This window comes from Erinaceus europaeus, chromosome 21, assembly GCF_950295315.1.
Source record: "Erinaceus europaeus chromosome 21, mEriEur2.1, whole genome shotgun sequence".
Lineage (NCBI taxonomy): Eukaryota > Metazoa > Chordata > Mammalia > Eulipotyphla > Erinaceidae > Erinaceus > Erinaceus europaeus.
The window spans coordinates 22228867-22256676 of NC_080182.1; the positions used below are offsets into that span (position 1 = coordinate 22228867).

Below are 27810 nucleotides of genomic sequence, written 5' to 3' on the forward strand. Positions count from 1 at the left end.
ATTCCCCGCTCCACCGTAAGCCAGATCTGAACAGTGTTCTGGTTAAAAAAAAAAAAAAAAAAAGATACTGTCTTTCTCACTGAAATGTAAGCTCAGCAGTGCTATGAAAGTGTTGGTCGTGAACTCACAGCATCAACTTCACCAGGATGCTGAAAAGAAATGCAAACACTCAGACCACGCTTTTATTCAACAGAATCAGAAACTGGGGGTGGGTGCGGTTCAAGAATTTAAGTTTTTCCCAAGTTCTCTAAGTGATTACACAGTTAAACGGCGCTCTTCCCTTACGCATTAGGGCTGCTCTGGTTTGCAAACAGCGGTCTCCAAACTAAAGAATCTCGGAGTGGGGAGTCAGACGGTGAGGGGGCCAGAGGATGGCACCCCTTCCCTGCAGAGGCTGCACAACCTCGACACCCCCCCCCCCCATGTGGGTGGGAAGGGGCAGCCGGACGGGGCGGGCCGGAGGCTGGAGTCACCGCCTCCTGAGCATTCGGCCTGCCGCGTCGCCCGTCTTCCACCTTCCTTTCCTCCTGAGCTCCTTCCATTCCTTCCTTCCTTCCTTCCTGCGGCGGCGATGGCCGCGGCGCTGCTGGTGCTACTGTGTGTAGGCTGTGCACTGCGCTCCGGGCGCGCCCAGTACGAGCGCTACAGCTTCCGCAGCTTCCCCCGGGACGAGCTGATGCCGCTCGAATCGGCCTACCGCCACGCGCTGGACCAGTACAGCGGCGAGCACTGGGCGGAGAGCGTGGGCTACCTGGAGATCAGCCTGCGGCTGCACCGCCTGCTGCGCGACAGCGAGGCCTTCTGCCACCGCAACTGCAGCACCGCGCCCCAGCCCGAGCCCGACGCCGGCCTCGACCGCTACCCGGAGCTGCGCCTCTTCGGCGGCCTGCTGCGCCGCGCGCAGTGCCTCAAGCGCTGCAAGCAGGGCCTGCCTGCCTTCCGCCAGTCGCAGCCCAGCCGGGAAGTGCTGGCTGACTTCCAGAGCCGCGAGCCTTATAAGTTCCTACAGTTCGCCTACTTCAAGGCAAGTCCGCGGCGCCCTACCGCTAGGCCACGCCCCTTCCCGGGATAGGCTCTTTCCTCCCTTAGGCCCCGCCCCTTCCTGGGATAGGCTCCGCCTCACCCAACCCTTGGTCCAGCTTCCTTCCTGAAGGTTTTTTTTTTTTTTTTTTAGTGATTTAACATTGATTTACAAAATTACAAGATAACAGGGGTACAATTCCGCACCATTTCCATCACCAGAGTTCTGAATCCCTAATCCCTCCATTGTAAGTTACAGTCTACAGCAGTTCTGTTAAGGTTGTATAGGTTAATTGTTTCTACAACGGACCTGTCTGTATTTGTATGTATTTGCCCATTTTTTCCTATGGCCCCATCTTCTCTTCTTTTCTAAGTCACACATACAATTATATCTACATCCTAATATCCCTCCCCTTTTCTTCTCTTTCCGAATCCTGATGGAGTTGGAGTTCAGAGCCCAATGGTCATCTTCCCGCTATCATTTCTCCCACCACTGGGAGTATGGATCAGGATATTTGGGGGGTGCAAGAGGCGGGAGTTCTGGCTTCTGTAACTAAGCTTGTATTTTTTGATTATATTTATTTATTGGATAGAGACAGCCAGAAATTGAGAGGGAAGGGGATGATGGAGAAAGGCAGAGAGACACCTGCAAAACTGCTTCACCACTGTGAAGCTTTCCCATTGTAGGTGAGGACCAGGGACACGAATCTGAGTCCTTGTGCACTGTATGTAACATGTACACTCAACTACACAGTTGTTAACATGTGCACTCACCACGCAGCCCAGAATTCTGGCTTCTGTAATTGCTTCTCGCATCGGTAGGTTGATCCATAGCCTGTTTCTATCTTTACCTAATGGGGTAGAACTCTGGAGAGGTGAGGTTCCAGGACACAATGGTGAAGTCATCTGCCCAGGGAAGTCAGGATGGAATCATGGTAGTGTCTGCAACTTGGTGGCTGAAAGGAGGCAAGATATAAAGCAGGACAAAATGGTTCTTCCTGGTTTGGCCACCTCGAGCTCTCCCATCCATCATTGCCATAGAATGTCTTCCAAATCCTGCAGCACCCCCCTCACCCCCACCTGCACACACCATCCCCCACCATTCATAGGGATGAAAATACTGCTTTTGAAAGGTTATTCTGAGAGACTGAGAATTTGTTCACAGAATGCCTAACACAGTGCTGGATACACAACCAAGTGCTCCATAAATGCCACCTATTTCTGGCAGGCAGACTTGGACTTCTCTTCTATATACCATCAAGTGAGTGATGGCTTTCAGTAATAGAGCAGAAGAGGACCTGAGGATCTGGCTAGTCCCTTTTCTGTTTTGTTTAATTAATTAATTAATTAATTAATTGTTGTTGAATAGAGGCAGAAAGACATTGAGAGGGAAAAGGGAGAGGGGAGAGAAAAAACACCCTCAGTACTGCTTCACCACTTCCTGAAGCTTTCCCCCTGCAGGTGGGGACTGGGGGCTTGCAACTGGGTCCTTGCACATGGTAATGTGCTCAACCAGTTGAGCCACCACTCTGCCCCTTGTTTTATTTTATTGACTATTTTAATTTAACGAGAGAGAGAAAGAGAGACCAGAGCACTGCTCAACTCTGCCTTGTGGTAGGGGTGGGGTTGGGGGTTCGGGGAGATTGAATCTGAGACTTTGGAGTCACAGGCAACAAAGTCCTTTTGCATAACTACTATTCTGTCTCCCCCACCCCATTGGTTAGTCCCTTTCTGGAGGAGGATATTGTAGTGAGGGAAAGGCAGAGAACTCCTAGGGAGTTGAACCTGTACTCTGATTCATCAGAGTTGCCTGTTTCTGTCAGCTAGAATTCAATACAGTTATCTTCCTCCTTTTTGAGGCATCTTAAATTCTGTTTAGGTGGGCAAGCTAAAAATAGCCACAAATTACAGTTCTCTGTCTTTTAAGCCCTTCCTCTGGGGAGCCACGTGTTTTAAGAATGACTTTGGGCGGAGGGTAGATAGCATAATGGTTATACAAACAGACTCTCATGCCTGAGTCTCCAAAGTCCCAGGTTCAATCCCCTGCACCACCATAAGCCAGTACTGAACAGTGCTTTGGTTAAAAAAAAAAAAAAAAAAAAAGCATGACTTTAACTCGTTACTGAAAAAGAGGCTTTAACTTGTGTCCACAGTACTTTGCTAAGATAACCTTTTTAAACTTAGTTTAAATCTAATTGGAAGTGATTTCTGAAGGACTATATTGGGTTTTTCTTTAGTGACTACAAAAAAAATAATCAATAGTTATGGTATATCCCTGTCTCTGAAGGCAGAAGCTAGTTGTTATCATTATCATTACCATTACTTTCCTTTGAGTCTTTGAGCTACAAGATGTGTTTTTCCTATTTGTACTAAAACAGAGCCACTTGTATGTAGAGGAATAATAAAATAACACAAGATTTCAATTAGGAGAAAAACTGGATTATGTCTGCACCTAGTCACAGTTTTATTTAAGGTATGAGCTCTGTGAATGTTTGTCTTGGTAATAAAAAAAAAAGTTTTAAACTAGTATTGATTATAAGGCTAATACAGCCCCAGAATATTAAAAAAAATATATGTCTGATCCATACAAACTATTGATTTTGTTTTTAAGTTTGTCTGTATATTGGGAGAGAGGAGAGAGGGAGGGAGAGGAAGAGAGAGAGAGAGAGTCAGAGCGCTATTCTGTTGTGGCAGTAGGTGCTGCTGGGGATTCAACCTGGGGCCTTGGACTTGGAAAACAAGCACTATTCTGAAGCAAAACATGATGTGTGGAATTTTCTGTCTTTTTATATAGCTTTATACAGTCTGAACTAAATTTGGGGTACATAATCAAGGGAGAAACATTTTGTTTTTGTTGTGCAGGAAATTGAACCTGGGCCTTGGCAGTCTCAAGTATGAAAGTCTTTTACATAACCACTATGCTATGCTATCTGGCCATTGTTTTAAACCTGAGTGTAGTGGAAGCTCTGTCTCTTTAGTTTACAGATGGATTTGAAACAAGTGATCAAGAAACAAGAGAGGAGCTTTTCACTTAATGTGTCTGTGCCACTGGCACTGTCAAGCATGGTTTTCTCCAGCATGCCACCCTCACAGGCTGGGGTGTTCTTAGCCTCACTTCAACAGCTTCCACATATCTTGTAATAATCAACTACTTAAAAGTCAGTAGAGAGCCCATGGGGTGGAATGCCTGGTTGAAGGTACACCTTACCAGGCTCAAGGACCCAAGCCCAAGCCACTGGTCCCCACCTGTAGGCAGGGAAGTTTCACAAGAGTTGTGAAGCAATGCTGCAGGTGTCTCTCTTTTTCTCTATCTCTCCCTTCCCTTTCAATTTCTTTATTTCTATCTTTCTGTCCTGTCAAATAAAACAAAGAAAAAATGGCTGCCAGGAGTGGTGAATTTGTTGTGCAGGCGTCAAACCCCAGCAATGACCCTAGGGGGGAAAATTGTTTTTTAAATATTTATTTATTTATTCCCTTTTGTGTTGCCCTTGTTTTATTGTTGTAGTTATTATTGTTGTTGTTATTGATGTCATCATTGTTGGATAAGACAAAGAGAAATGGAGAGAGGAGGGGAAGGGAGAGAGAAAGACAGACACCTGCAGACCTGCTTCACTGTCTGTGAAGCGACTCCTCCTGCAGGAGGAGCTGGGGGCCCGAACTGGGATCCTTATGCTGGTCCTTGCGCTTTGCGCCGCGTGCACTTAATTTGCTACCACCCGACTCCCCAATTTTTTTTTTTTAATTAAAACACCACGTTTTCTGAGGTTGGGAGATAGCATAATGATTACGCAAACATTTTTTTTTTATGCCTGAGGCTCTGAGATCCCAGATTCAATCCCTGGCACTACCATAAGCCCGAGCTGAGCAGTGGTCTTGTACAGAAAGAAAGAAAGAAAAGGAAAGAAAAGAAAAGAAAATTTTAGTTTAGGGCCCTGTAGTAGCCTGACTGAGTATAATGCCTGAAGACCCAGACCCAGCCTCAACCTCCTGACCCCCACCTGTAGGAGGGAAGCTTCACAAGTGGTCACGCAGTGCTGCATCTCTCTTTCTTTTCCTATCTTCCCCTTCCTTCTCTCTTTTTTAAAAATTTTATTTATTTATTATTGGGTAGAGACAGAGAAATTGAGAGGGGAGGAGACAGAGAGGGAGATAAACAGAAGCACCTGCTTCACTACTTGTGAAGCTTTCCCTGTGCAGTACCAGGAGCTTGAACCCAGGTCCCTGTACACTGTAATGTGTGCACTTAACCATGTGCGCCACCACCTGGCCCCTCTCCCCTTCCTTTCTATGCAATAAATGATAAATAAAATGCATTTAAAAAGAAAAAAGTTAATAAAAATACATTTACAAAATAGAAACTATCAATATAATATATCAGTATATTGAGTTATGTTATAGGGCAAGAAAAGGGATCTCACAGGGCCAGAAAAAATAGAATTCGAAGGTCTTATAAATATACCCAAAATCACTTAGTTGCTTCAACTGAAAATTGTCAGAGGGGCCAGGCGGTAGCGCAGTGGGTTAAGCGCACATGGCACAAAGCACAAAGACCGTCGTAAGGATCCCTGTTCGAGCCCCCGGCTCCCCACCTGCAGGGGAGTCGCTTCACAATTGGTGAAGCAGGTCTGCAGGTGTCTATCTTTCTCTCCCCCTCTCTGTCTTCCCCTCCTCTCTCCATTTCTCTCTGTCCTATCCAACAACAACAATAATAACTACAATAGTAACAACAACAACAATGATAAACAACAAGGGCAACAAAAGGGAAAAAAGCCTCTAGGAGCAGTGGACTCATAGTGCAGGCACGAAGCCCCAGCAATAACCCCGGAGACAAAAAAAAAAAAAAAGAAAAGAAGAAAAGTGGTTTTGAATGGTGATATTGTATGGCTTATTGTTTCTTTCTTTTTAAAGTATTTTATTTATTTTATGTTTGAGAGAGATGTAGAGAAAAAGAGGGGGCACAGAAAGAAACACCAGAGCACTGACCTACTCTGGATTCTGGTGGTGTGGGGGATTGAACCTGGGACTTTGCGGCCTCAGACATGAGAGTCTGTTTGCATAAACATTATGCTGTCTCCTCTGCCCTGTTTTTCTTTCTTTTTTTTTTTTTTTCTCTTAATGATGTTTATATTCTCCTCAGTTTCTAAGTGGGAAGAAAATGGCTGTTGGATGACAGGCACATAAATTCCACCTTGTTTCTGATGGGTAGAGAGGGATGGTGCTCCCTTCCTTAGTGGGACTTGAGGCGGTATTACTGTGTCATTCTACTTCATAGGCTTTGATTGCAGTGATTAGAGTTAACGGTCTGAGTCAAACCCGGGGGCTGCCCAGATGTGGCTCCATGTCCCAGCAGTCAGAGCCTGTGTTCAAGTGAGTATGACCACCTTTTCCTCCCAGGAAGAACTTCTATTTTGTAAAACTCAGGTCCCGAGTTAAGAGTTAGAGCCCTTAAAGATCCTGCTCTGTGCCCCTCACTCTCTCTCTCTGTGTACTCTCATTCCATTGGCACATGCTTTACAAGGGCTGTGTTCATCCCTCCACTCTTCCTGCTAGCTGCCAGACTGATCTTTTTCCAGCCAGGGCTGTCAAGCTTCCAGTAGAACTCTTTCAGAGGCCCCAAACTGGCACTTCCTAATATCAGCATAGATATCTGGGAGTCTGTCCTCCTCATCACTCACCACTCACGGTTTCCAAAAACCTTTCCGGAACAAATTTCTGGCAGGTATGAGCTCCTCTTTGAACTGTAGAGTGTGCCAAATATCCTTTCCTTCCTTCCTTCCTTCTTTCCTTCTTCCCTAGTTTATTTTTATTTTTATTTTTTTTAAAGTACAGTCACCTCCCCAGTGTTTTTATTTTATTTTATTTATTTATCCCCTTTTGTTGCCCTTGTTGTTTTATTGTTGTAGTTATCATTGCTGTCGTCGTTGTTGGATAGGACAGAGAGAAATGGAGAGAGATGGGGAAGACAGAGAGGGGGAGAGAAAGACAGACAGGCACCTGCAGACCTGCTTCACCGCTTGTGAAGCGACTTCCCTGCAAGTGGGGAGCCGGGGCTCGAACCGGGATCCTTATGCCCGTGCTTGTGCTTTGCGCCACTTGCGCTTAACCCGCTGCGCTACAGCCCGACTCCCCCTCCCTAGTTTATTTTAATGAGAGATAATGAGAAGGAAAGAGACCAAAGGACTGCTCAGCTCTTGCTTATGGTGGTGCTATGGATTGAACCTGGAACCTCAGAGCCCCAGACATGGAAGTCTTTTGCATAACCATTATGCTGTCTCCCCAGCCCCAAGTAGTCTTTCATTTTTCTCTCTCCAAGCCCTATTCCCTAACTGCTGCCTCCAAGCATCCCTGTGAGCTGGCTGAAGGAGTCGCTGTCTATACATAGGTACCTGCATTTCCTGCCACCAGCTTATGCCCGGATTCTAGAGGCACGTGACTCAGGTTTGAGCCCAGAACCCACTGCATTGGGGAAGCTTCTGTGCTGTGATGTCTTTCCCTCTCTCTCTGTTCCTTGTTCTGTCTGAAAAGGCCAGCTTGGAGTGAGAATCCCTAAAACCCTGGTGACAAAAAAAAAAAAAAGTACAAGGCTTTTGTCATATGAGTTGTTTCTGTGCTCTGAACACACAACTACCTCTTTAGAAACTGCGAAAATCAAACCCAGCAGATTCTCATGCCTGAGGTTGTAAAGTCCTAGGTTCAATTTCCCATACCATCGTAAGTCAGAGCTGAGCAATGCTCTGGTAAAAAAAAAAAAAGAAAAAGAAAGAAAGAGAGAAAAGAAGGAAAGAAAGGAAGAAATGAAGAAAGAAAAAGGTTAGAGCCAGCAAGCTACCATCTAAGTGGAGAGAAGAGAGTACAATACAAATCAATGCTATGTCCAAAAATATTATGGAGGGAGTCGGGAGGTAGCATAGCGGGTTAAACACAGTTGGCACAAAGCACAAGGACCGGCGTAAGGATCCCGGTTCAAGCCCCTGACTCCCCACCTGCAGGGGAGTCGTTTCACAAGCAGTGAAGCAGGTCTGCAGGTGTTTTATCTTTCTCTCCCCCTCTCTGTCTTCCCCTCCTCTCTCCATTTCTCTCTGGCCTATCCAACAACAATAACAATAATAACTATAACAATAAAACAACAAGGGCAACAAAAGGGAATAAATAAGTAAATAAAATATTATGGAGTCATACCATCACATCTAGGTTACTGACACTGTGTCCTGCCTGGTTTCTGGGATCTGTGCCAGGTGCCAGGAATGCAGTGTCACTGCTGGGTCCTTCAGTGATTGCATTCTGGAGGGGAAATAGACATCCGTGTCTGCAGGGTGACAGTGTCCTGTATCTATGTGTGACTGCTGGGGAATGGAGGGGGGTAGAGAGCAGAAGCCAGAACACAGGGTAACATAAAAGGGAGGGACTGGGGGAGTCGGGCGGTAGCGCAGCGGGTTAAGCGCAGGTGGCGCTAAGCACAAGGACCCGATCCCGGTTCGAGCTCCCGGTTCGAGCTCCCGGTTCGAGCTCCGGGTTCGAGCTCCCGGCTCCCCACCTGCAGGGGAGTCACTTCACAGGTGGTGAAGCAGGTCTGCAGGTGTCTGTCTTTCTCTCCCCCTCTCTGTCTTCCCCTCCTCTCTCCATTTCTCTCTGTCCTATCCAATAACAATGACATCAATAATAACTATAACAACAAAACAACAAGGGCAACAAAATAAATAAATAATTAAATTAAAAAAAGAAAAAAAAATTTTAAAAAGGGAGGGACTGGGGAGATAGCAGACAGCATATTCATTATGCAATGACTTCTCAGGTTCAATCCCCAGCACCACCATAAGCCAGAATTGAGCAGTTGCATTGGTAAAAACAAACCACAGAAAAAAGAGAATTACTTATTTTTTTAAAATATTTTATTTATTTATTAATGAGAAAGATAGGCAGAGAGAGAAAGAACAAGATATCACTCTGGTACATGTGCTGCCAGTGATTGAACTTGGGACCTCATGCTTGAGAATCCAATGCTTTAGCCATTGTGCCACCTCCCGGACCATGAGAATTACTTCTTTATTGCCAGGCGTTATGGAGGACATACTTGAAATACAGTACATAAAGATAAGGGCTTTTTCTCCTGTGTTTCTCATTGTTCAGATCCACTTCCTAGAGCAGTGCCTAGTATATTAGAGGCACTCAATAAGTTGTGGAGGAAATGAATGTCAGGGGAGGAGTGGAGAATGTTGAAGCAGAAGATTCCTTGAGCAGCCTGAGAAAAGATAAATGCTTACCCAGGTTCCAGCAGAGAACACCGAGTTGCAGTGACAGTGGGTAACTTGAGAAACATTAAGGAGGTTATTTCCAAAAGTGGGTGCAGTGGGAGGGGTATCTACAAAGAGCAGTGTAGAACCCTGGGCTAGTACCACATGATCACCCTGAGGCTAGAATGAGCTGGGGAGAGAGCAGTCACTGAAATCATGGAGAGGAGCCATGACCTTCAGTTAAGGAACCAAGGTCAATTGCAGGGATGGAGCGGGGAGACTAAATAACTCTGCTAACTCTCTGTTCTTCCTTCAGTCCTCTACTGAGGCTCCTCACTGGTGAACCCAAATGGAAGCTAGAGGTCTAAGAGGTCCATATGACAGTCCCTACATGTGACCCCTGGAGCAGAGTGAGGGTGCTGGAGAGTAGATGGAGGAAGGTCCACGGAGGCCAGATTGTCACCTTCTATTGACACTTGTCTAATTCAGAGTGGCTGGCCCAGATCTCAGAGAGTCCTGGAAGTCACTGAACCTTTACTGGGAACATTCTGCAGGGGACTTTAAAGGACTGAACTGATGTTCTTGGTTTTTGACCAGAGCACCAGAGCTGTAGCTACTGCTAATGCATGGAATTGAACCTGGGACCTCTTACATGCAAGTCTTATTGGCTACTGTTATGTTGTCTTCCCAACCCTGAGTAGATATTCTTGTTTTGCAAAGTTCTCTGCAGAGTATGCACTGAGTAGCCTTTGTGTTTCTTCTTTGCACACTAGGCGAATAATCTTCCAAAAGCCATTGCAGCTGCTCACACTTTTCTGCTGAAGCATCCCGACGATGAAATGATGAAGAGAAACATGGCATACTACAAGAGCTTGCCCGATGCTGAAGACTACATTAAAGACTTGGAAACCAAGTCATATGAGGTATAGTTGGGAGTTTTACAAGGGGGATTGCTGGAGTGTGTCTCAGTGAACCATTATGGACAATCCAAAGAGGTTTAGAGCTTTTTTTGATGGTGTTTGATGATGATTCTGATGATAGTAGGGAGTGTTGGCAGTATCCTTGAAGAGTCTTTACATTCCCGAGTCTGAGTGCAGGATTTCCTGCAGCGATGAAACTGCTTGCTAGCTCTCCTTTCACCAACAGTGATGTGCAAATATGTGTTTGAAGTCTTCTTTCTCTCCCTTCAGGTTTCTTCTTTCTGTCTCTCTTTTTTTTTTTTGTCACCAGATTTATACTGGGACTTGGGGCCTAACTGACTCCACCACTCTTGGCGGTCTCCCTCCCCCACCTTTTTTCCCCTCTGGATAAGAGCTAGTGAAGGATGCATGCGCATGTGTTGCCATGCTCAAGGACCTGCGTTCATGTCTTTGGTCCTCACCTGCGGGGGCTGTGTGTGTGTGTGTCACAAGCGGTGGAGAAATGTTGTAGGTATCTCTCTTTCTCTCCATTTCTCTCTAAGAAAAGGAAGAACAAGACAAAGAGAAGAAGAAAGAGAGGAAAAAAGAAAGGAAGCAAAAGAAAGAAAAAAGGCTGCCAAGAGCAATGGAGTTGTGCCGCCACCAAATACCAATCATAACCCTGCTGGCAATGAAAGGAGAGGAGGGGGCAGGTGGTGACACAGCGAGTTAGGCACACAGAGTGTGAGGCGCAGTGACTGGTGCAAGGATCCCGTTTCCAGCCTCTGGCTCCCCACCTGCAGGGGGGTCACTTCACAAGTGGTGAAGCAGGTCTGCAGGTGTCTGTCTTTCTCCTCACCCCTGCCCTGTCGTCCCCTCTTTTCTCAATTTCTCTCTGTCCTTTCCAACAACAACAACAATGAAAAAAGGATGGCTGCCAGGAGTAATGGACTCGTAGTGTAGGCACTGAGTCTCAGCGATAACCCTGGAGGCAAATAGAGAGAAAGAGGGAAAGAGACAGAAGGAAAGACATTACAGCATTTCTCTACTGCTTATGAAGATTCCCCTGTCTGTACTCCCTATGTGCTTGGCCAGGGCTTGAACCCAGGTCCTTGTACATGGTCATGTGCACTCTACCTGGTGAGCTGCTTGATGGCTTCTCTCTCTTTCTCCCTCTTTGCTTTCTTTCCTTCTTTCTTTTTTTTTTTTTTTGCCTCCAGGGTTATTGCTGGGGTTCGGTGCCTGCACTACAAATCCACTGCTCCTGGAGGCTATTTTTTCCCTTTTGTAGCCCTTATTGTTTTATCATTGTTGTTGTTATTGCTGTCATTGTTGCTGGACAGGACAGAGAGAAATCAAGAGGAGGGGAAGACAGAGAGGAGGAGGAAAGATAGACACCTGCAGACCTGCTTCACCACTTGTGAAGTGACCCCTTGCAGGTGGGGAACCGGAGGTTCGAACCAGAATCCTTACGCCAGTCCATGCACTTGGCGCCATGTGCTCTTAACCCACTGTGCTACCGCCTAGCCCCATCCTTTCCTTCTTTCTTTCTTTCTTTCTTTCTTTCTTTCTTTCTTTCTTTCTTTCTTTCTTTCTCTCTCTCTCTCTCTCATTCTTGATCAAACCCAGGTCCTATTATATACAACACATTTGCTTTACCACTGGCCAAGGACTCTTCAGTTTTCCAGAATGAATTCCACAGCCTTCTTCAGAGCTCCCTACTTCCCCCAACCCCCACCCCATGGATGAAAGTTGTCTCTAGAACAATGAGACCTGTCCCTGAAAAATGCTGAAATCTCTTTTCTGCTGGTTGCTCCTTTCCCATTCTTCTATAGCAGGTATTTATGCCTTTTTACTTTATTCACAGGGTTTGAGGAGCAGGACTGAGTGCTGATGGTCTGTGTACTGTGTTTACCTGCAAGTCAGCTAGACGTTTCCTCTTTGGAGTCCTGGGTGCAGCAGGCTGCCCTCTCTGCCTGGCTCTCTTCTGCTGCTGTCTCTGCTCTGCCCACTGCCAGGAACTGCTGCTCACTGGTGTCTCCAGGCAAGACTCCTTCCTTCCTCAGCTGATTCTGCTTCCAGGAGAGACTCATTCTTGGGCTGGCGAAATAGCTCACTTGGATCGTGCATTGCTTTGCCGTGCATGCGACCCAGGTTTGAGCCCAGCTCCCACTGCGTGGAAAGAAGCTTCAGTGCTGTGGTCTCTCTCTTTCACACTTTAACCCTCTGCCTCTTTGTCTTTATTAAAAAGAAGACCCATTTTCTCCTTCCACTTCCTTTAAAATATATATTTATTTGACAAGACAGAGGGAAATTGAGAGGGAAGGGGAGATAGAGAAAAAGAGAGACAGAGGCATCTGCAGCCCTCCGCCACTCTTGAAGTTTCCTCCCTGCAGGTGGTGACCAGAGGCTTGAACCTGGGCCCTTGTGCATGGGAACATGTGCACTCAACTGGGTGCACCTCTGCCTAACCTCTTCTTTTTATTTTAAAGATTTATTTTATTACTTATGAGAGAGAGAGAGAGGGATTGAGAGAGAGTTGAGCCAGACTATCACTCTGGTACCTGTGCTGGAAATTGAACCAGAAAGCTCAGGTGTGCAAGCCTAGGATTTTCCCAGCTGGGCTGTCGCCCCAGATGCTCTTTCTGCTTTATTGTAAAGAATTTTTTTTTAAAAAAACTTGGATTTATTAGGAAGAAAGAGAGCGAGAACTTGAGGATCACTCTGGCATATGCAGTGCCAACAGCTGAACTCCATACCTCATGCATATATGTCCAGCATGCCAGCCACTGTGTCACCGTCCAGGCTACCCACATTTACTTACTTTGTTCCCACCTTTCTTTCATCCTCCCATCCTCCCTTCCTTTCTTTCTCCCTTCCTTCTTTTCTTCCTCCTTCCTACCTTCCTTCCTTCCTCCTTCCTTCTTTCCTTCCTTCCTTCTTTCCTTCCTTCCTCCCTTCTTCCCTTCCTATCCTCATCTTCTTTGTTTTCTTCTTGTGTGTGTGTGTGTGAAAGAGAGGCTTCTTACATGTGTGGTTTCATTATTCAGGGCCACTTTTTCATGCAAAGAGGGAGAGGGAGAGAGAGAGAGAGAGATGGAGAGAGACAGAGACAGACCATACTGTTAGAGCTTCCTCTGGTACCAGAACATCATCCATGTGGTGCTGGGGTACAAATCTGGGCTGCAAACATGGCACATACTCTACTTCATGAACTAATAACTCTTTGTACCAGAAAGATCCACTTTTTCTACCTGAGGCCTGTTAAGGCTTGGAGAAAATTCCAGGCTGATGGGGTGACCCTCAGATATTCCCATTTCATGCCATGCAGGCTTTATTATTATCTTTATTTTATTTATTGGATAGAGACAGCCAGAAATCAATAAGAAAGAGGATAATAAAGAGGGAGAGAGACATCTGCAGCACTGCTTCACCACTTGTGAAGCTTTCACCCTGCAGGTGGGGACTGGGGGCTCAAACCTGGGTCCTTGTGCATTGTGACATGTGCGCTCAACCACGTGCCCCACCACCTGGCCCCTCAATTTAAGTTTCTGTTTCATTACACGTAGGTCACCAAGAGGCTCTGAAAAATCCTCATTATGTCCCTCATGTGTAATCTAGAGCTCTGATTTACATGAACTTGCCAAAAAAAAAAAAAAAAATCAGAAACAGAACAGAAGCAAGCAAACCATTTGTATGACTTGCGAGAACTCTCATGGTGATCTTTGGGGTACAGAACTTTGGTGGTGGGTGTGGTGTTGAACTGTACATTGTAGTCTTATAATCTTGTAACAAACTATTAGTAACAAATAAGAAAATACGTGGTCCAGGAGGTGGCACAGTGGATAAGGCGCTGGACTCTCAAGCATGAGGTTCCGAGCGGAATCCCCGGCAGCACATGTACCAGAGTGATATCTGGTTCTTTCTCTCTCCTCCTATCTCTTTCATTAATTAATTAATAAATATAAAATATATATTAAAAAAAAACAAATAAAAAAACCATTCAAGGGCCAGGCAGTGGGACACCTGGTTGAGCACACATGTTACAGTGTGCAAGGACCCGGGTTCGAGCCCCTGGTTCCCGCCTGCAGGGGGAAAGCTTCACGAGTGGTGAAGCAGTGCTGCAGGTGTCTCTCTGTCTCTCTCCCTCTCTATCACCCCCTTCCCTCTGAATTTATGACTGTCTCTATCCAACAAATAAAGATTAAAAAATAAATAAATCAAGATAGAAGTCATTCAAGAAAAATTAATAACTTCAGAGCAACTGAAAAGGAATGCCAATTGGGGTGGCGGTGTTGTCCTTACTTCTAGGCCTGCTTTGACTTCTACAAGTTAGCAGGTTTCAGCCCAGATCTGAGATCTCCACTTATTTCTGGGGAGAACAGACTGTCTCCTCAGCTCTGGTTGGTCCAGTTCGATCCCACTTGGTCAGTTTTTTTTTTTTTTTTTTTCTAGCGTTTGCCCTTCTTCCGTAGCCAGTCAACAGGTCAGGTTGAAAGCTGTCAGGAGCTGCTTGTTGCTGGCTTTGAAAGTGACTGGGATCCATGTGGATTCAGTCAGCTAGGAAGGATCATCAGTTTCCCCAATGAATGGGTACTCACGGGATGCACCACGGGAAGGTCGATCCAATGCATCCCACTTGGTCAGTAGTCAGCAGCAATTCTTTGAACTTTTCCCCAGGCAAGCACACGACTGCCTGCCCTACTGATGTTCCCTGTTGTGTACCCCACCCTCCAGAGGGGGAGTTGGGGAGTCCAGCACCTGCTCTTCAGCTCCTATCATTTTCTTCTTAAAAATTATCTATACTGCAGGTTGTCGGGCTGGCTTCGCGAGAGGAGACAGACGACCAGGGACTCATGGTTGAGCTGTACGCAATATCTCTTTATTCATGCAGGACACAGCGCAATCTAAGCCGAGCTAGACTAAAACTAACACAACTACCAACTAACTAAAACGAACAATGTTGTCCTTACATACTTTCCAAGTAGGGTGTAAACAAGATGTGACATACAGAGGGTGGAGAGAAAAGTGAATGGTGAAAATCAGGGTGTGACAAGGAGAGGGGGCGGAGCAGGCAAGAATTCTACCACTGAACCACCAATGCCCTGGAGGGAGGGTGGTGCTTTATGTAAATGTAAAAGTGATTTATGTAAATAGACCGCATCAGTGGTTATGTAGATAGAATACAGTAGTTATGTAAATAGAATACAGTGTTAAGCAGGGGGTATTAAACTAATGAAACAGAGGGGTTTTTAGAAGCATACCAACAGCAGGTGGGAACTAGGGTCCTTGTGCATGGTAACATGTATACTTTACTGGGTGTGCCACTACCCAGTCCAATTTGATTCAGTTTTTATAGTCAGCTTTATTGAGATATGATTTATATAGGATTTATTTATCTTAAAGATTCTACACTTTCTTTTTTTAAATTCTGTTTATTTATTTGTTGGATAGAGACAGTCAGAACTCCAGGGGAGGGGAAGCTAGAGAGGGAGAGAGACACCTGCAGACTTGCTTCACCACTTGCAAAGCTTTCCCCCTGCAGGTGGGGAACAGAGTCTCGAACTTGGATCCTTGTGCATTGTAATGTATGCTCAATTAGGTACACCACCACCCGGCCCCTACAATTTATTTTGAAAATTTAATTTATTATTATTATTTACCAGAGTACTGCTCAACTCTCTCTTATGGTGGAGCTGGGCATTGAACTTTTGACCTTTGATGTGTCAAGCATAAAGTCTTTTTACATGACCATTCTGCTATTTCCTCAGCCTGGTTGACTAATTTTGAGACATATATATATATCTATATAGCCTTGTAGCTGCCTCCATAATCATGATGTGAAATATTTTTTCCTTATCATTATTTAGAAGTTGCTTTCTGGGAGTTGCTTGCTGGGCGGTAGCGCAGCAGTTTAAGCACAGGTGACGCAAAGTGCAAGGACCAGTGTAAGGACCCCAGTTCAAGCCCCTGGCTCCCCACCTGCAGGGGAGTTGCTTCATAAGTGGCGAAGCAGGTCTGCAGGTGTCTATCTTTCTCTCCCCCTCTATGTCTTCCCCTCCTCTTTCCATTTCTCTCTGTCCTATCCAACAACAACAACATCAGTAACAACAACAACAATAAAAAAAAAAAAAGGGCAACAAGGGGGAAATAAAAATAAATATTAAAAAAAACATGATGCAATATTTTTTGAAGAAAGAAATTTCTTTCTATCTCTTTTTATTATTTTTTTAAAAGATTAAAAAATTATTTATTTATTTATTCATGAGAAAGATAGGAGGAGAGAGAGAAAGAACCAGACATCACTCTGGCACATGTGTTGCAGGGGATTGAACTCAGGACCTCATGCTTGAGAGTGTGATGCTTTATCCACTGCGTCACCTCCCAGACCAGTCCTCTTTTTTTAAAATTAGTAAGTCTTCTCTTTTAGTATATATATTTTAATTATCTTTATTTATTGGATAGAGACAGCCAGAACTTGAGAGACTGGGGGGAGATAGAGAGGGAGAGAGACAGAGAGACACCTGCAGCCCTGCTTCACCACTCACAGAGCTTTCCCCCTGCAGGTGGAGGCTGGGGGCTTGAACCTGGGTCTTTGCGCACTGTGACATGTGCACTCAGCCAGGTGAGCCACCACCTGGCTTTTTTAATATTTTATTTATTCAATAAAGAGAAGAGAAACTGAGAAAGAAGGGGGAGATAGGGAATAAGAGACACCTGCAGCACTGCTTCGCTGCTCTTGAAGATTTCCCCCTTAAGGTGGGGACTGGGGGCTTGAACCCAGGTCCTTGCACATTGTAACATGTGCCTTTAACCTGGTGTGCTACCACCTGGCCCCATTTTCCTTATTTTTAGGACACTGGGTCCTTGTGCATACACAATTCCATTTCAGAGAGAATGCCAGGGGAGAGGGAAAGACAGGGAGAGACACCACAGCACTACTCCTCTCTTTGTAGAACTTTCACTGGTGCTGTGGTACTTCCACAAGTTATCTGGACTAAAACCCGGGGCCTCACAAGTCGTTAAGCTATCTCCCAGCACTAAAACATTTCCATTTTCCTTTGGAGGGAGATGGAGAGAATGCTGAGCTAGCACCAGGACCTCTTTTAAGCAAAACATATGCTCTCCCTGAGCTTCTTCACCCCAGAGTGGAATATTTGTATCTCTCCTAATGTTCCCTCAAGCCTTTACTCCAGTCCTTAAACCCTGACAGTCACCGCTGTCATTTGTGTGACTACAGTTTCACTTTTTCCTAGATTCCAACTTGTTTTGTTATCAGTTGTCTGATACCGTTGACTAAAATTAAACAGGAAGCATATAAGTGGAAACAGTAGAATGAACCATTGATTGCCCCCCATTTCCCTCCTCTCTCTTCCCCTTTTTCTCTCTCTTTTTTTTTTGCCTCCAGGGTTATTCTTTTTTTAAATGATTTTCTTAATTTGTTATAAACAGTTTGTTATAAGACTACAATGTATAGTTCAACACCACACCCACCACCAAAATTCTGTACCCCAAAGATCACCACCTGAGTTCTCACAAGTCATACAGATGGTTTGTTTGCTTCTGTTTTGTTTAGATTTTTTTTTTTTTTTGGCAAGTTCATGTAAATCAGAGCTCTAGATTCCGCATATGAGTGAAACAATCTGGTAGATGTCTTTCATTTCTTTACTTACTTCACTAAACACAGTCACCTCCAGTTCCATCCATTTTGTCCCAAAGGGCACAATATCATCTTTTTGACTGCAGAATAGTATCCCATGGAATATGTATCCCATAATTTCTCTAGTCAGTCATCTGTTGATGGGCATTTAGGCTGCTTCCACTCTTTGGCTACTGTGAATAATGCAGCTGTAAACATAGGGGTGCCTATGTCCCTTGTAATTAGTGCTTCAGTGTCCACTGGTTAAATGCTTAAGAGTGGTATTGCTGGATCATAGGATACTTCCATTTGTATTTGTTGAAGGACTCTCCATACAGCCTTCCAAAGGGGCTGCACCTGTTTGTATTCCCACCAGCAATGTAGCAGAGTTCCCTTTTCTCCAGGGTTATTTTAAGGTTCTCTGCCTAGATGATTCCACTGTTTGCAGTGGCCATTTTTTCCCCCTAGGAGGTGGGGGAGAGGGACAAGAGAAGAGACACCTGCAGCACTGCTCCACCACTTGTGGAGCTTCCCCCTGCATGTGGGGATGGGGGCTTGAACCTGGGTCTTTGCACGCGGCAATGTGTTTACTCTACCGGGTGCTCTCTACCTGGCTCCTGTTGCTTTATATAAAATTAAGAGTCTGTCTGTGGGCCAGGAGGTGGTGGCCCTGGTTAAGCGCACACATCACCATGCACAAGGACCCAGGTTTGGGTTCCAGTCTCCTCTCCCCCATTTGCAGGAGGGGATGCTTCTTGAATGGTGAAGCCCGCCTGCAGGTGTCTCTCTTGCTCCCTCGCTCTCTCCCCATTCCTCCCCTCCTCCCCTCTCAGTTTCTCTCTGTCCTATCAAATAAAAATAGAAAGAAAGGAAGGAAGGAAAGGAAGGGGAAAATGGCCGCTGGTGGATTCATATAAACAAGTGGAAAAAAAGAGTCTGTCTGTGTGGTTTCTTCTGAACTAACCCAGTGAGTGGAGCCCCAGAGAGATCTGATTCCTTTCAGGGGAGCTGGACTGGCTACCGGTCTGCAGCGTCTCCCGCACCTCCTTGCCTTCTAGACCCTGTTTATCCGAGCCGTGCGCGCCTACAACGGGGAGAACTGGAGAACGTCCATCACCGACATGGAGCTGGCCCTGCCTGACTTCTTCAAAGCCTTTTATGAGTGTCTCGCTGCCTGCGAGGGCGCCAGGGAGATCAAGGACTTCAAGGATTTCTATCTGTCCATAGCAGGTGGGTGGTGGGCGTGGCCTGGGTGAAAATGAGGGAGCTGCTTTGGGGGGCCTCAGAGGAGCTTTGGAATTGCAGAATATGTGAATGGGTCCCGAGGTGGCCGACCCCTTCATAGATCAGCTTCAAACTTGGCAGGGGCTGTGGGAGAAAGAGAGAGAGTACGTTGCAGCACAGGCCCATGGGGAGAATCTCTATCAGCGCTGCTGCATTAAGGCTCCTCAGGGACCTTCAAAAGAGAAGAGTGAGGCCCAGAGTGTCTCTTGACTCACATCATTGAGACAGATTCAAGTGTCAAATGTTCCAAACACAGAGAAAGGCGGAAGGAAGATCATGAACTTTTAAGAAATATGGTGACTTCTAGAAACTGTTTTCCTGAGTATAATATATGTAATACATCTCTATTACAGCAAGTTTATTTATTTACTTAATGATTAGTTCACCATCCCTGGGCTGACTTTTTCAATTCTGATAGGTAAAGTCACAGAAAGGAAGAGAGAAGACCATTATGCTGTCTCCCCAGCCCTTGTTATTATTATTGTTGTTGTTGTCGTTGTTTGATAGGACAGAGAAATTGAGAGAGGAGGAGAGAAAGACAGACACCTGCATACCTGCTTCACAACTTGTGAAGCAAGCCCTCGAAGGTGGGGAACAAGAGGCTCGAACTGGTATCTTTACGCCAGTCCTTGCGCTTCGCGCCATGTTTGCTTAACCCACTGAACTACCACCCGGTCTCCAGGATTGTATTTCTAATAAATAATTTTTTAAAAAAGATTTTATTTATTTACTGATGAGAAAGATAGGAGGAGAGAGAGAAAGAAGCAGACATCACTCGGGTACATGTGCTGCCAGGGCTTGAACTCAGGACCTCACACTTGAGAGTCCGATGCTTTATCCACTGCGCCACCTCCCAGACCACTTCGGGATTGTATTTCTTAATCATAAATAAAGTTATATATTTTCACAGCATTTATTAGCCATTTTCATAATCTCCTCTCTGTTAACTTCCCTTAATTTTTTTATTTTATTTTTATTTTTATTTTTTTGGTTGGAGAGAGGGAAATTGAGCAGAGGGGGGGATAGAGAGGGAGAGAGAGAGAGAGTAAACTTCATCACTCATGAAGCTTACCCTACAGGTGGCAACTGGGGACTTGTACACTCAACTGGGTATGCCACTTCCTGACCCCTGGCTTTTTTTTTTTTTTTTTTTTTAGTGGATGTTTGTCAATTCATATTGATTTTAAGGAACTTTGTGTATGTAAGACTTTAGCCCTTTTTTGGGTGTCGGGTGGTAGCTCAGCAGGTTAATCGCATGTGGCACAAAGTGCAAGGACCGGCGTAAGGATCCCAATTCAAGCCCTTGGCTCCCCACCTGCAGGGGAGTTGCTTCACAAGTAGTGAAGCAGGTCTGCAGGTGTCTATCTTTCTCTCCCCGTCTCTGTCTTTCCTTCCTCTTTCCATTTCTCTGTCCTATCCAATAACAATGACAGCAATAACAAAAACAATAATAACTACAACAATAAAATCAACAAGGGCAACAAAAGAGAATAAATAAATAAATATTTAAAAATCTTTTAAAAAAAGACTTCAGCCCTTTTTCATAGGTGTTGCAAGAATTTTACTTTTTCTCCTTTATAGTTTTTTTTAACCTTTTACCCTTATCACTTGGCAGGTGAGGAAAAGAAACATTAAGAAGGTTAGTGAATGCACTATTCTGATCATTTGTGCCTGTCCTTTCAGATCACTATGTGGAAGTTCTGGAATGCAAGATCCAGTGTGAAGAGAATCTTACCCCTGTTATCGGAGGCTACCCGGTGGAGAAGTTTGTGGCTACCATGTATCACTATCTGCAGTTCGCTTACTATAAGTGTAAGTAGTCACCTTCTATGGGGTCTGGGTCCTTCTGAGATTCAGCTTTCTTCACTGTCAGACAAGGGTGAAAGCCCTTACCTGTGGCTGTTGTCAGAGTTCACACGGTTGTCAACATGCAAAAAGCAGCAGGACATGGAGACTCAGGACACAGGTCCTGATCAGACTGCCTGGGTCCAAATTCCAGTTTTGCCCATCACATAGTAACTTCTCTGTTGGTTTCCTTATCAGTGGAGATAATGGAGATAATGATGCAAACCTTGTTAAGATTGTCCTGGGGACTGAATAAGTAGATAAACGTGGAATGCTTGGTAGTTTGCACATTGGCACATAGCAAACTATATACAATTTTGTTCTCCTCTCCTTCCTCTCTCTCTCTCTCCCCCTCTTTGCCTCTCTCCCTCCCTCTCTCTCCTTCTTTCTTTCAATTTGCTAGGACCACATGCATGCATGATTCCACTGCTTCTGAGCTGACTTTTTTATTCTTTTTTTTTATTTTAATTTTTTATTTATAAAAAGGAAACATTGACTAAACCATAGGATAAGAGGGGTACAACTCCACACAATTCCCACCACCAGAACTCTGTATCCCATCCCCTCCCCTGATAGCTTTCCTATTTTTTTAATATTTATTTATTCACTTTTGTTGCCCTTGTTGTATTTTTATTGTTGTAGTTATTATTGTTATTGATGTAATTGTTGTTGGATAGGACAGAGAGAAATGGAAAGAGGGGGAGAAAAAGATAGACACCTGCAGACCTGCTTCACCGCTTGTGAAGCCACCCCCCTGCAGGTGGGGAGCATCCTTATACCGGTCCTTGTGCTTCTCGCCATGTGCGCTTAACCCACTGTGCTACCGCTCTACTCTCTGCTTTCCTATTCTTTAACCCTCTGGGAGTATGGACCCAAGGTCATTGTGGGATGCAGAAGGTGTAAGGTCTGGCTTCTGTAATTTGTTTCCTGCTGAACATGGGCGTTGACAGGTCGAGCCATACTCCCAGCCTGCCTCTCTCTTTCCCTGGTGGGGAAGGGCTCTGGGGAAGCGGGGTTCCCCAACTCTTCATCTGCACTATTCCAGCTTTTAGGTCCATGATTGGTCAACAATTTGTTTGGCTTTGTATGTTAACTCTCTTTTCAACCACCAGGTTCCAGATGCTAGCATGACTTTTTCATGCTTTTTACTTGAGAAAGACACAGAGAGAGGGAGAGTTACTCCAGCACTGGAGCTTCCCCAGTGTCAGAGCGCTTCCTCTGTGGTGCCAGGGCTTGAACTCAGGTGACGTACATGCCCCCTACCGGGTGAGCTGTCCCTTGGCCCAAGGCTTTGAGCTAGGGTTTTCCTTCCTCCACATCACTGGTTTGACTTTGCCAGACAGATTATCATTCCAGTGAAGCCTCCCTCCCTTGACCCAAGGCCGAATTTGATCCATGAGAACATTCCAAGTAATGGACCATGTACAAGAGAGGGAGGAGTTCTGAGTTCGGCCATTAGAGCCTGTGTTTTGGTTTTGCCTCCTCCCTGGCTGACTTTGCTGCATGCCATTCTCCTGAGAGTGTGTGCACTGACTGTGCATCACAATGACAGGGATGGTGAGGGGCCTGTGTGGCAGGAACCCCTGCCCCACTGATGACAAAAATATCTGGTCCAGCAGCTGGTGTTTGGTGCGATTCCCTGAAGTTCCCCTTCTGATCTGGGAACAGCTGGTCTTGAGAATTCAGAGGTGTCTTTGGAACAGTGGGAGGAGATCTTGACTGCACCCACCTTTCTTTCCTGCAGTGGGCACTCGGGTACTTGATGTTTCCTCTTCCTGCGATAGTCATCTCTCCCCACTTTTTATTTTTAAATTTATTTATTTATTAGATAGAGAGAGATAAACTGAACAAGACAGGAGATAGAGACAGAAGGGCAGGGAGAGAGACCCTCCTGAAGGTGGGGATCAGGGGCTTGAACCTGGATCCTTGAGCACTGTAACATGCACTTAACGGGCCACACCTGGCCCCCCACTTTTTCCCCACCTGCCAAGTGATAAGGGTAGAAGGTTAAAAAAACTATAAAGGAGGAAAAGTAAGATTCTTGCAACGCCTATGAAAAAGGGCTAAAGTCCTTTTTTAAAAAAGATTTTTTTAAATATTCCCTTTTGTTTCCTTTGTTGTTTTTATTGTTGTAGGTATTATTGTTGTTATTGCTGTCGTTGTTGTTGGATAGGACAGAGAGAAATGGAGAAAGGAGGGGAAGACAGAGACGGGGAGAGAAAGAGAGACACCTGCAGACCTGCTTCACTGCTTGTGTTTTATTTACTTATTAATTTATTGCACAGAGATAGGTATGCCACCACCCCTGGAATGCTTCTGAACTAGTGTTCAAGCTTCATTTACAAAGAAGCAAGCATAGCTCACAGGGCTAGAAGAATCAACGGCTTCCTTCCCCAAAGGTCAGCATAAGGCCAGCATCCCAACTCCAGTTTACTTTTTCTTTTTTTTTTTTAACCAGAGCACTGTTCAACTCTGGCTTATGGTGGTGCAGGGGTTGAACCTGAGACTTTGGAGGCTCAGGAATGAGAGTCCCTTTGCATAACCATTATTCTATTTACCCTCTGCCCCAGGCGTCATTATTTCTTTGACCCCTTTCCCTGTCCCTCAAGCCCTTGGATATTAACCAACCTGTAAGCACTTTTTAAAAAAGTTGTCATGTGGGATATAGCCACTGGGTGGCACTGTTTATTGACACCCAAGCTTTGGTTCCTTCAGCAAAGCAGATTTTAGCAAAGGTAGTTGGTTTCCAGGGTTGAAAAAAATACCCAGGGCCTTGTGTCTGATGATTTTGGTCCCCTTGTCCCCATCCCCCTTGCCTTATGCTGAAGGTGCTTTAACAGGTGGGGCAGCTCCAAAGAGAGAAGCTGGATCCCCAGCCTCTAGGAGATGACAAGGACAAGTAATTCTACAACTGTCTACCAGTACACAGAGTCCACTGTCCTTTGGGTTATCTGGGTTCGGTTTAGCTGGAGAGAGCCTGCCTGGATGTGGAAATTGGGGTTCAGTGAAGGACTTGCTGTGCAAGTCTCTAGGATATAAGACCAGCTTAGGTCAGGCCCTTTGTTCCTTCTTCCTTCCTTCCTTCCTTTTTTTTGTTGTTAAAAGAATAAACTTTCTTTTTCTTCTCCTTCCTCTTCCTCTCCTTCTCGTTCTCCTTTTCCTTCTCCTTCTTCTTCTTTTAATTTTTTTTTTTATTTATTAATGAGAAAGGTGGAGGAGAGAGAGAAAGAACCAGACATGGGGCTGAGTGGTGGCGCACATGTTACAATGCACAAAGACACGGGTCTTCAGTGTCATTGGTCTCACAAAGAACTTCTATGCCTTCATGGGTGGCTCCTGGCTGCCCCAGAAGCCCTATGATGACCCGCCCACCCAAAGTCTCCAGCTTTCTGAAGGCAGGGGCCTTTTTCTTCAGCAAACTGTTTCCAGGAAGGGCTAGTGAGAGGAGTTTGCAGGGCACTACGCACTTGTGTGTGTGTGCGTGCGTGTGTGTGTGTTAATTCATTTATTTACAAGGAGGAAAGAAAGAGAACCAGATATCATGCTAGTACTTGTACTGCTGGGGATCAGACTCCTGACTTCATGCTTGAGAGCCCAGCACTTTATCCACTGTCCCATCTCCCGTTTCGAGTCTTACTAAGTTCCTGTTCCTCCTGCCTCCCGGACCGTAGTGAACGACCTGAAGAACGCAGCCCCGTGTGCCGTCAGCTTCCTGCTCTTTGACCAAGATGACAAGGTCATGCAGCAGAACTTGCTGTACTACCAGTACCACAGGGACACCTGGGGCCTCTCGGACGAGCACTTCCAGCCCAGACCTGTAAGTGCCAGCCAGCTGGGTGTGGTGTTTCCCGTCATCCTTTCCATTCTCACTTCCAGGAGACTGCTTGCACCTTAGGGAAGGGATTATATCAGAAATAAAGAGAAATTATTATTCATCCTGGGGTTTTTAAAAATCTTTTATCATTTTTGTGCTTTATTCTGATTTCTACATCCATAAAATAGATAGAATCCATATGCAATGAATATCACTAGTTAACATTTTTAATGGTCCAACAGGTGGTGCAGTGATAAAGCTTTGGACTCTCAAGTATGAGGTCCCGAGTTTGATCCCTGGCAGCACATGTGCCAGGGTGATGTCTGGTTCTTTCTCTCTCCTCCTATATTTCTCATAAATAAATAAAATCTAAAATAAATAAATAAATAATGGTCGGGAGTCAGGCGGTAGTGCAGCAGGTTAAGTGCAGGTGGTGCCAAGCGCAAGGACCAACATAAGGATCCTGGTTCAAGTCCTCAGCTCCCCAGCTGCAGGGGAGTCGCTTCACAAGTGGTGAAGCAGGTCTGCAGGTGTCTATCTTTCTCTCTTCCTCTCTATCTTCCCTTCCTCTTTCCATTTCTCTCTGTCCTATCCAACAACAACGACATTAATAACAACAACAATAAAACAAGGGCAACAAAAGGGAATAAAAAGAATTTAGTGGTCTAATGTTGGTTTATGCTCTGTAACAAACAGTTCAGGGGTATAGTATGTATCTCTGTAATGTGTATAAAACTCACTGTCCCAACCAGCAAAGCTCTAATATTATTTCATTATCAGAAAAGACCCCTCGGGAGTTGGGCTGTAGCGCAGCGGGTTAAGCGCAGGTGGCGCAAAGCACAAGGACTGGCATAGGATCCCGGTTCAAGCCCCGGCTCCCCACCTGCAGGGGAGTCGCTTTACAGGCAGTGAAGCAGGTCTGCAGGTGTCTGTCTTTCTCTCCCTCTCTCTGTCTTCCCCTCCTCTCTCCATTTCTCTCTGTCCTATCCAACAACGACAACAACAATAATAACTACAACAATAAAAAAAAAAAACAAGGGCAACAAAGGGAATAAATAAATAAAATAAAATAAAATAAAATAAAATAAAAAGACCCCTCAACCCATTCAACCCAGTGCTCCCACCCCAACCCTCCCCCTCTAATAACCACTTTTTTTTTTTTTTAGTATTTTATTTTATTTTTGAGAGTGATGCAAAGAGAAAAAAACAGAGCACTGCTCTGCCTTCTCCCTCTCCTCTCTTTTTCCTTCTCCTTTTTTTTTTTTTTTTTTTAACCAGATCACTACTCAGCTCTGGCTTATGGTGGTGTGGGGGATTGAACCTGGGACTCTGGAGCCTCAGGCAAGAGAGTCTGTTTGCATAACCATTATGTTATCTCCCCCGCCCAATCACCATCTTTTTCACTGGGTCTCAGAGCTAGTTTTGTTTTCACTGACTTGCTTGTTTTAGTTTTTTAAACCCCACATATGAATGAGACTCTCCAGTAACCATGTTTTATTTCCTTACTTGTTTCACTTAACATAATCACCTCAGGCTCCAGCCATTTTATGCCAAAAGGCCTGGCTTTTTTTTTTTTTTGTAATGACAGAGTAGCATTCCAATAAGAATCTATCCCATCTATCTATACAGCTCCAGCTATCAGTAGGCATTTAGACTGAATAATGGTTATGTGAACATAAGTAAGGGGTACATTCTTTTAAATTATTGCTTTCTGCTCCACAAGATAATACTTAGGATGGTATTTGATGGATCATAAGGAATGTCCATGTTGTTTTCCACAGAGACGATACCAGTTTACAATCCCACCCACTGTGTGTCAGAGTTCCCCTTTCGTTACATCCTCAGCAATAATTGTTATTGCCAATCTTTTTGATATAGGCCATTCATTTTTTTTTTTTTTTTTGCCTCCAGTGTTTTCACTGGGTCTTGGTGCTAGCATTATGAATCCACTACTCCTGACATCCATTTTTTCCATTTTATTGGACAGGACAGAGAAATTGAGAGGGGAAGGAAAGGCAGAGAAAGGGAGAGAAAGGACCAGCAGACCTGCTTTACCACTTGAGAAATGTTCCCCCCTATGGGGGGGGTCCGGGGGCTCGAACCCAGATCCTTGCATGGGTCTTTGTGCTTAGTACCGCCCAGCCCCGATATAGGCCATTCATACTGCCATGAATGGTAGCTTAATGTGGCTTGAATTTGAATTTCCCTAATAATAAGCAATGTTAAACATTTTTCTTTTTGTTTTTTTTTCCCTTTTATTTGATTGGACAGAAATTGAGAGGGACAGGGTTGACATAGAGGGAGGGGGAAAAAGACACCTGTAGCACTGCTTCACCATTTGCGAAGCTTCTCCCTGCAAGTGAGGACTGGGGGCTTGAACCAGTGTCCTTGGCCATGGTAATGTGTGCAGTCTACCAGATGTTCTACCACCCAGCCCTGGTATTGAGCATTTTTCATGGGTCTTTGGGCCATCTGCATGTTTGTACAGGCCCATATTTTTATTGAGTTATTTGAAAAAAAATCACTTTTTTTATTCGTAGTGTACAACTTAATGGCTTTTAAAGATTTTATTTATTTATTAATGAGGAAGATAGGAAGGAGGAGAGAGAAAGAACCAGACATCACTCAGGCACATGTGCTGCCAGGGATCAAACTCAGGACCTCATGCTTCAGAGTCCAAAGCTTTATCACTGCGCCACCTCCCGGACCACAACTTAATGGTTTTTGGTACACTTACAGAGTTGTGTAATTGTAAATATTTTCAGTACCCTCGATAAGAAATCCGTAATCTGTTTTCCTTTCTTGCTGGTTCTAGCATTAAGAGTTTGGTCATATAATCTGTTCTCTGTTTGTGTCTGAACAGGAAGCAGTTCAGTTCTTTAATGTGACTACTCTCCAGAAAGAACTATATGACTTTGCTAAAGAAAATTTAATGGATGATGATGAGGTAAGTCTTCATGTTTAACACACATTTGGTTAGAGAAAATATTACTCACATCTTTGTTAAAATCAACGAGAGGCTGCGCATTCCCTGAAATTAGGGACAGAAGGGGACCTTGAGAAACATGGCTGCTGTGG

General features: G+C 44.9%; 1 protein-coding gene across 1 annotated transcript in view; it reads left to right on the plus strand.

The window, feature by feature from the left end:
- Nucleotides 1–439: 439 nt before the first annotated feature.
- Nucleotides 440–27810, plus strand: part of CRTAP (cartilage associated protein) — a 41983-nt gene continuing 14612 nt past the window's right edge. The window contains exons 1-6 of the mRNA XM_007524039.2: nucleotides 440–1024; nucleotides 10025–10174; nucleotides 18848–19019; nucleotides 20757–20885; nucleotides 24590–24735; nucleotides 27596–27679. Coding sequence (XP_007524101.1) covers nucleotides 572–1024; nucleotides 10025–10174; nucleotides 18848–19019; nucleotides 20757–20885; nucleotides 24590–24735; nucleotides 27596–27679 — 1134 coding nt within the window. The 5' untranslated portion in view covers nucleotides 440–571. The remainder of the gene's footprint in view (nucleotides 1025–10024; nucleotides 10175–18847; nucleotides 19020–20756; nucleotides 20886–24589; nucleotides 24736–27595; nucleotides 27680–27810) is intronic.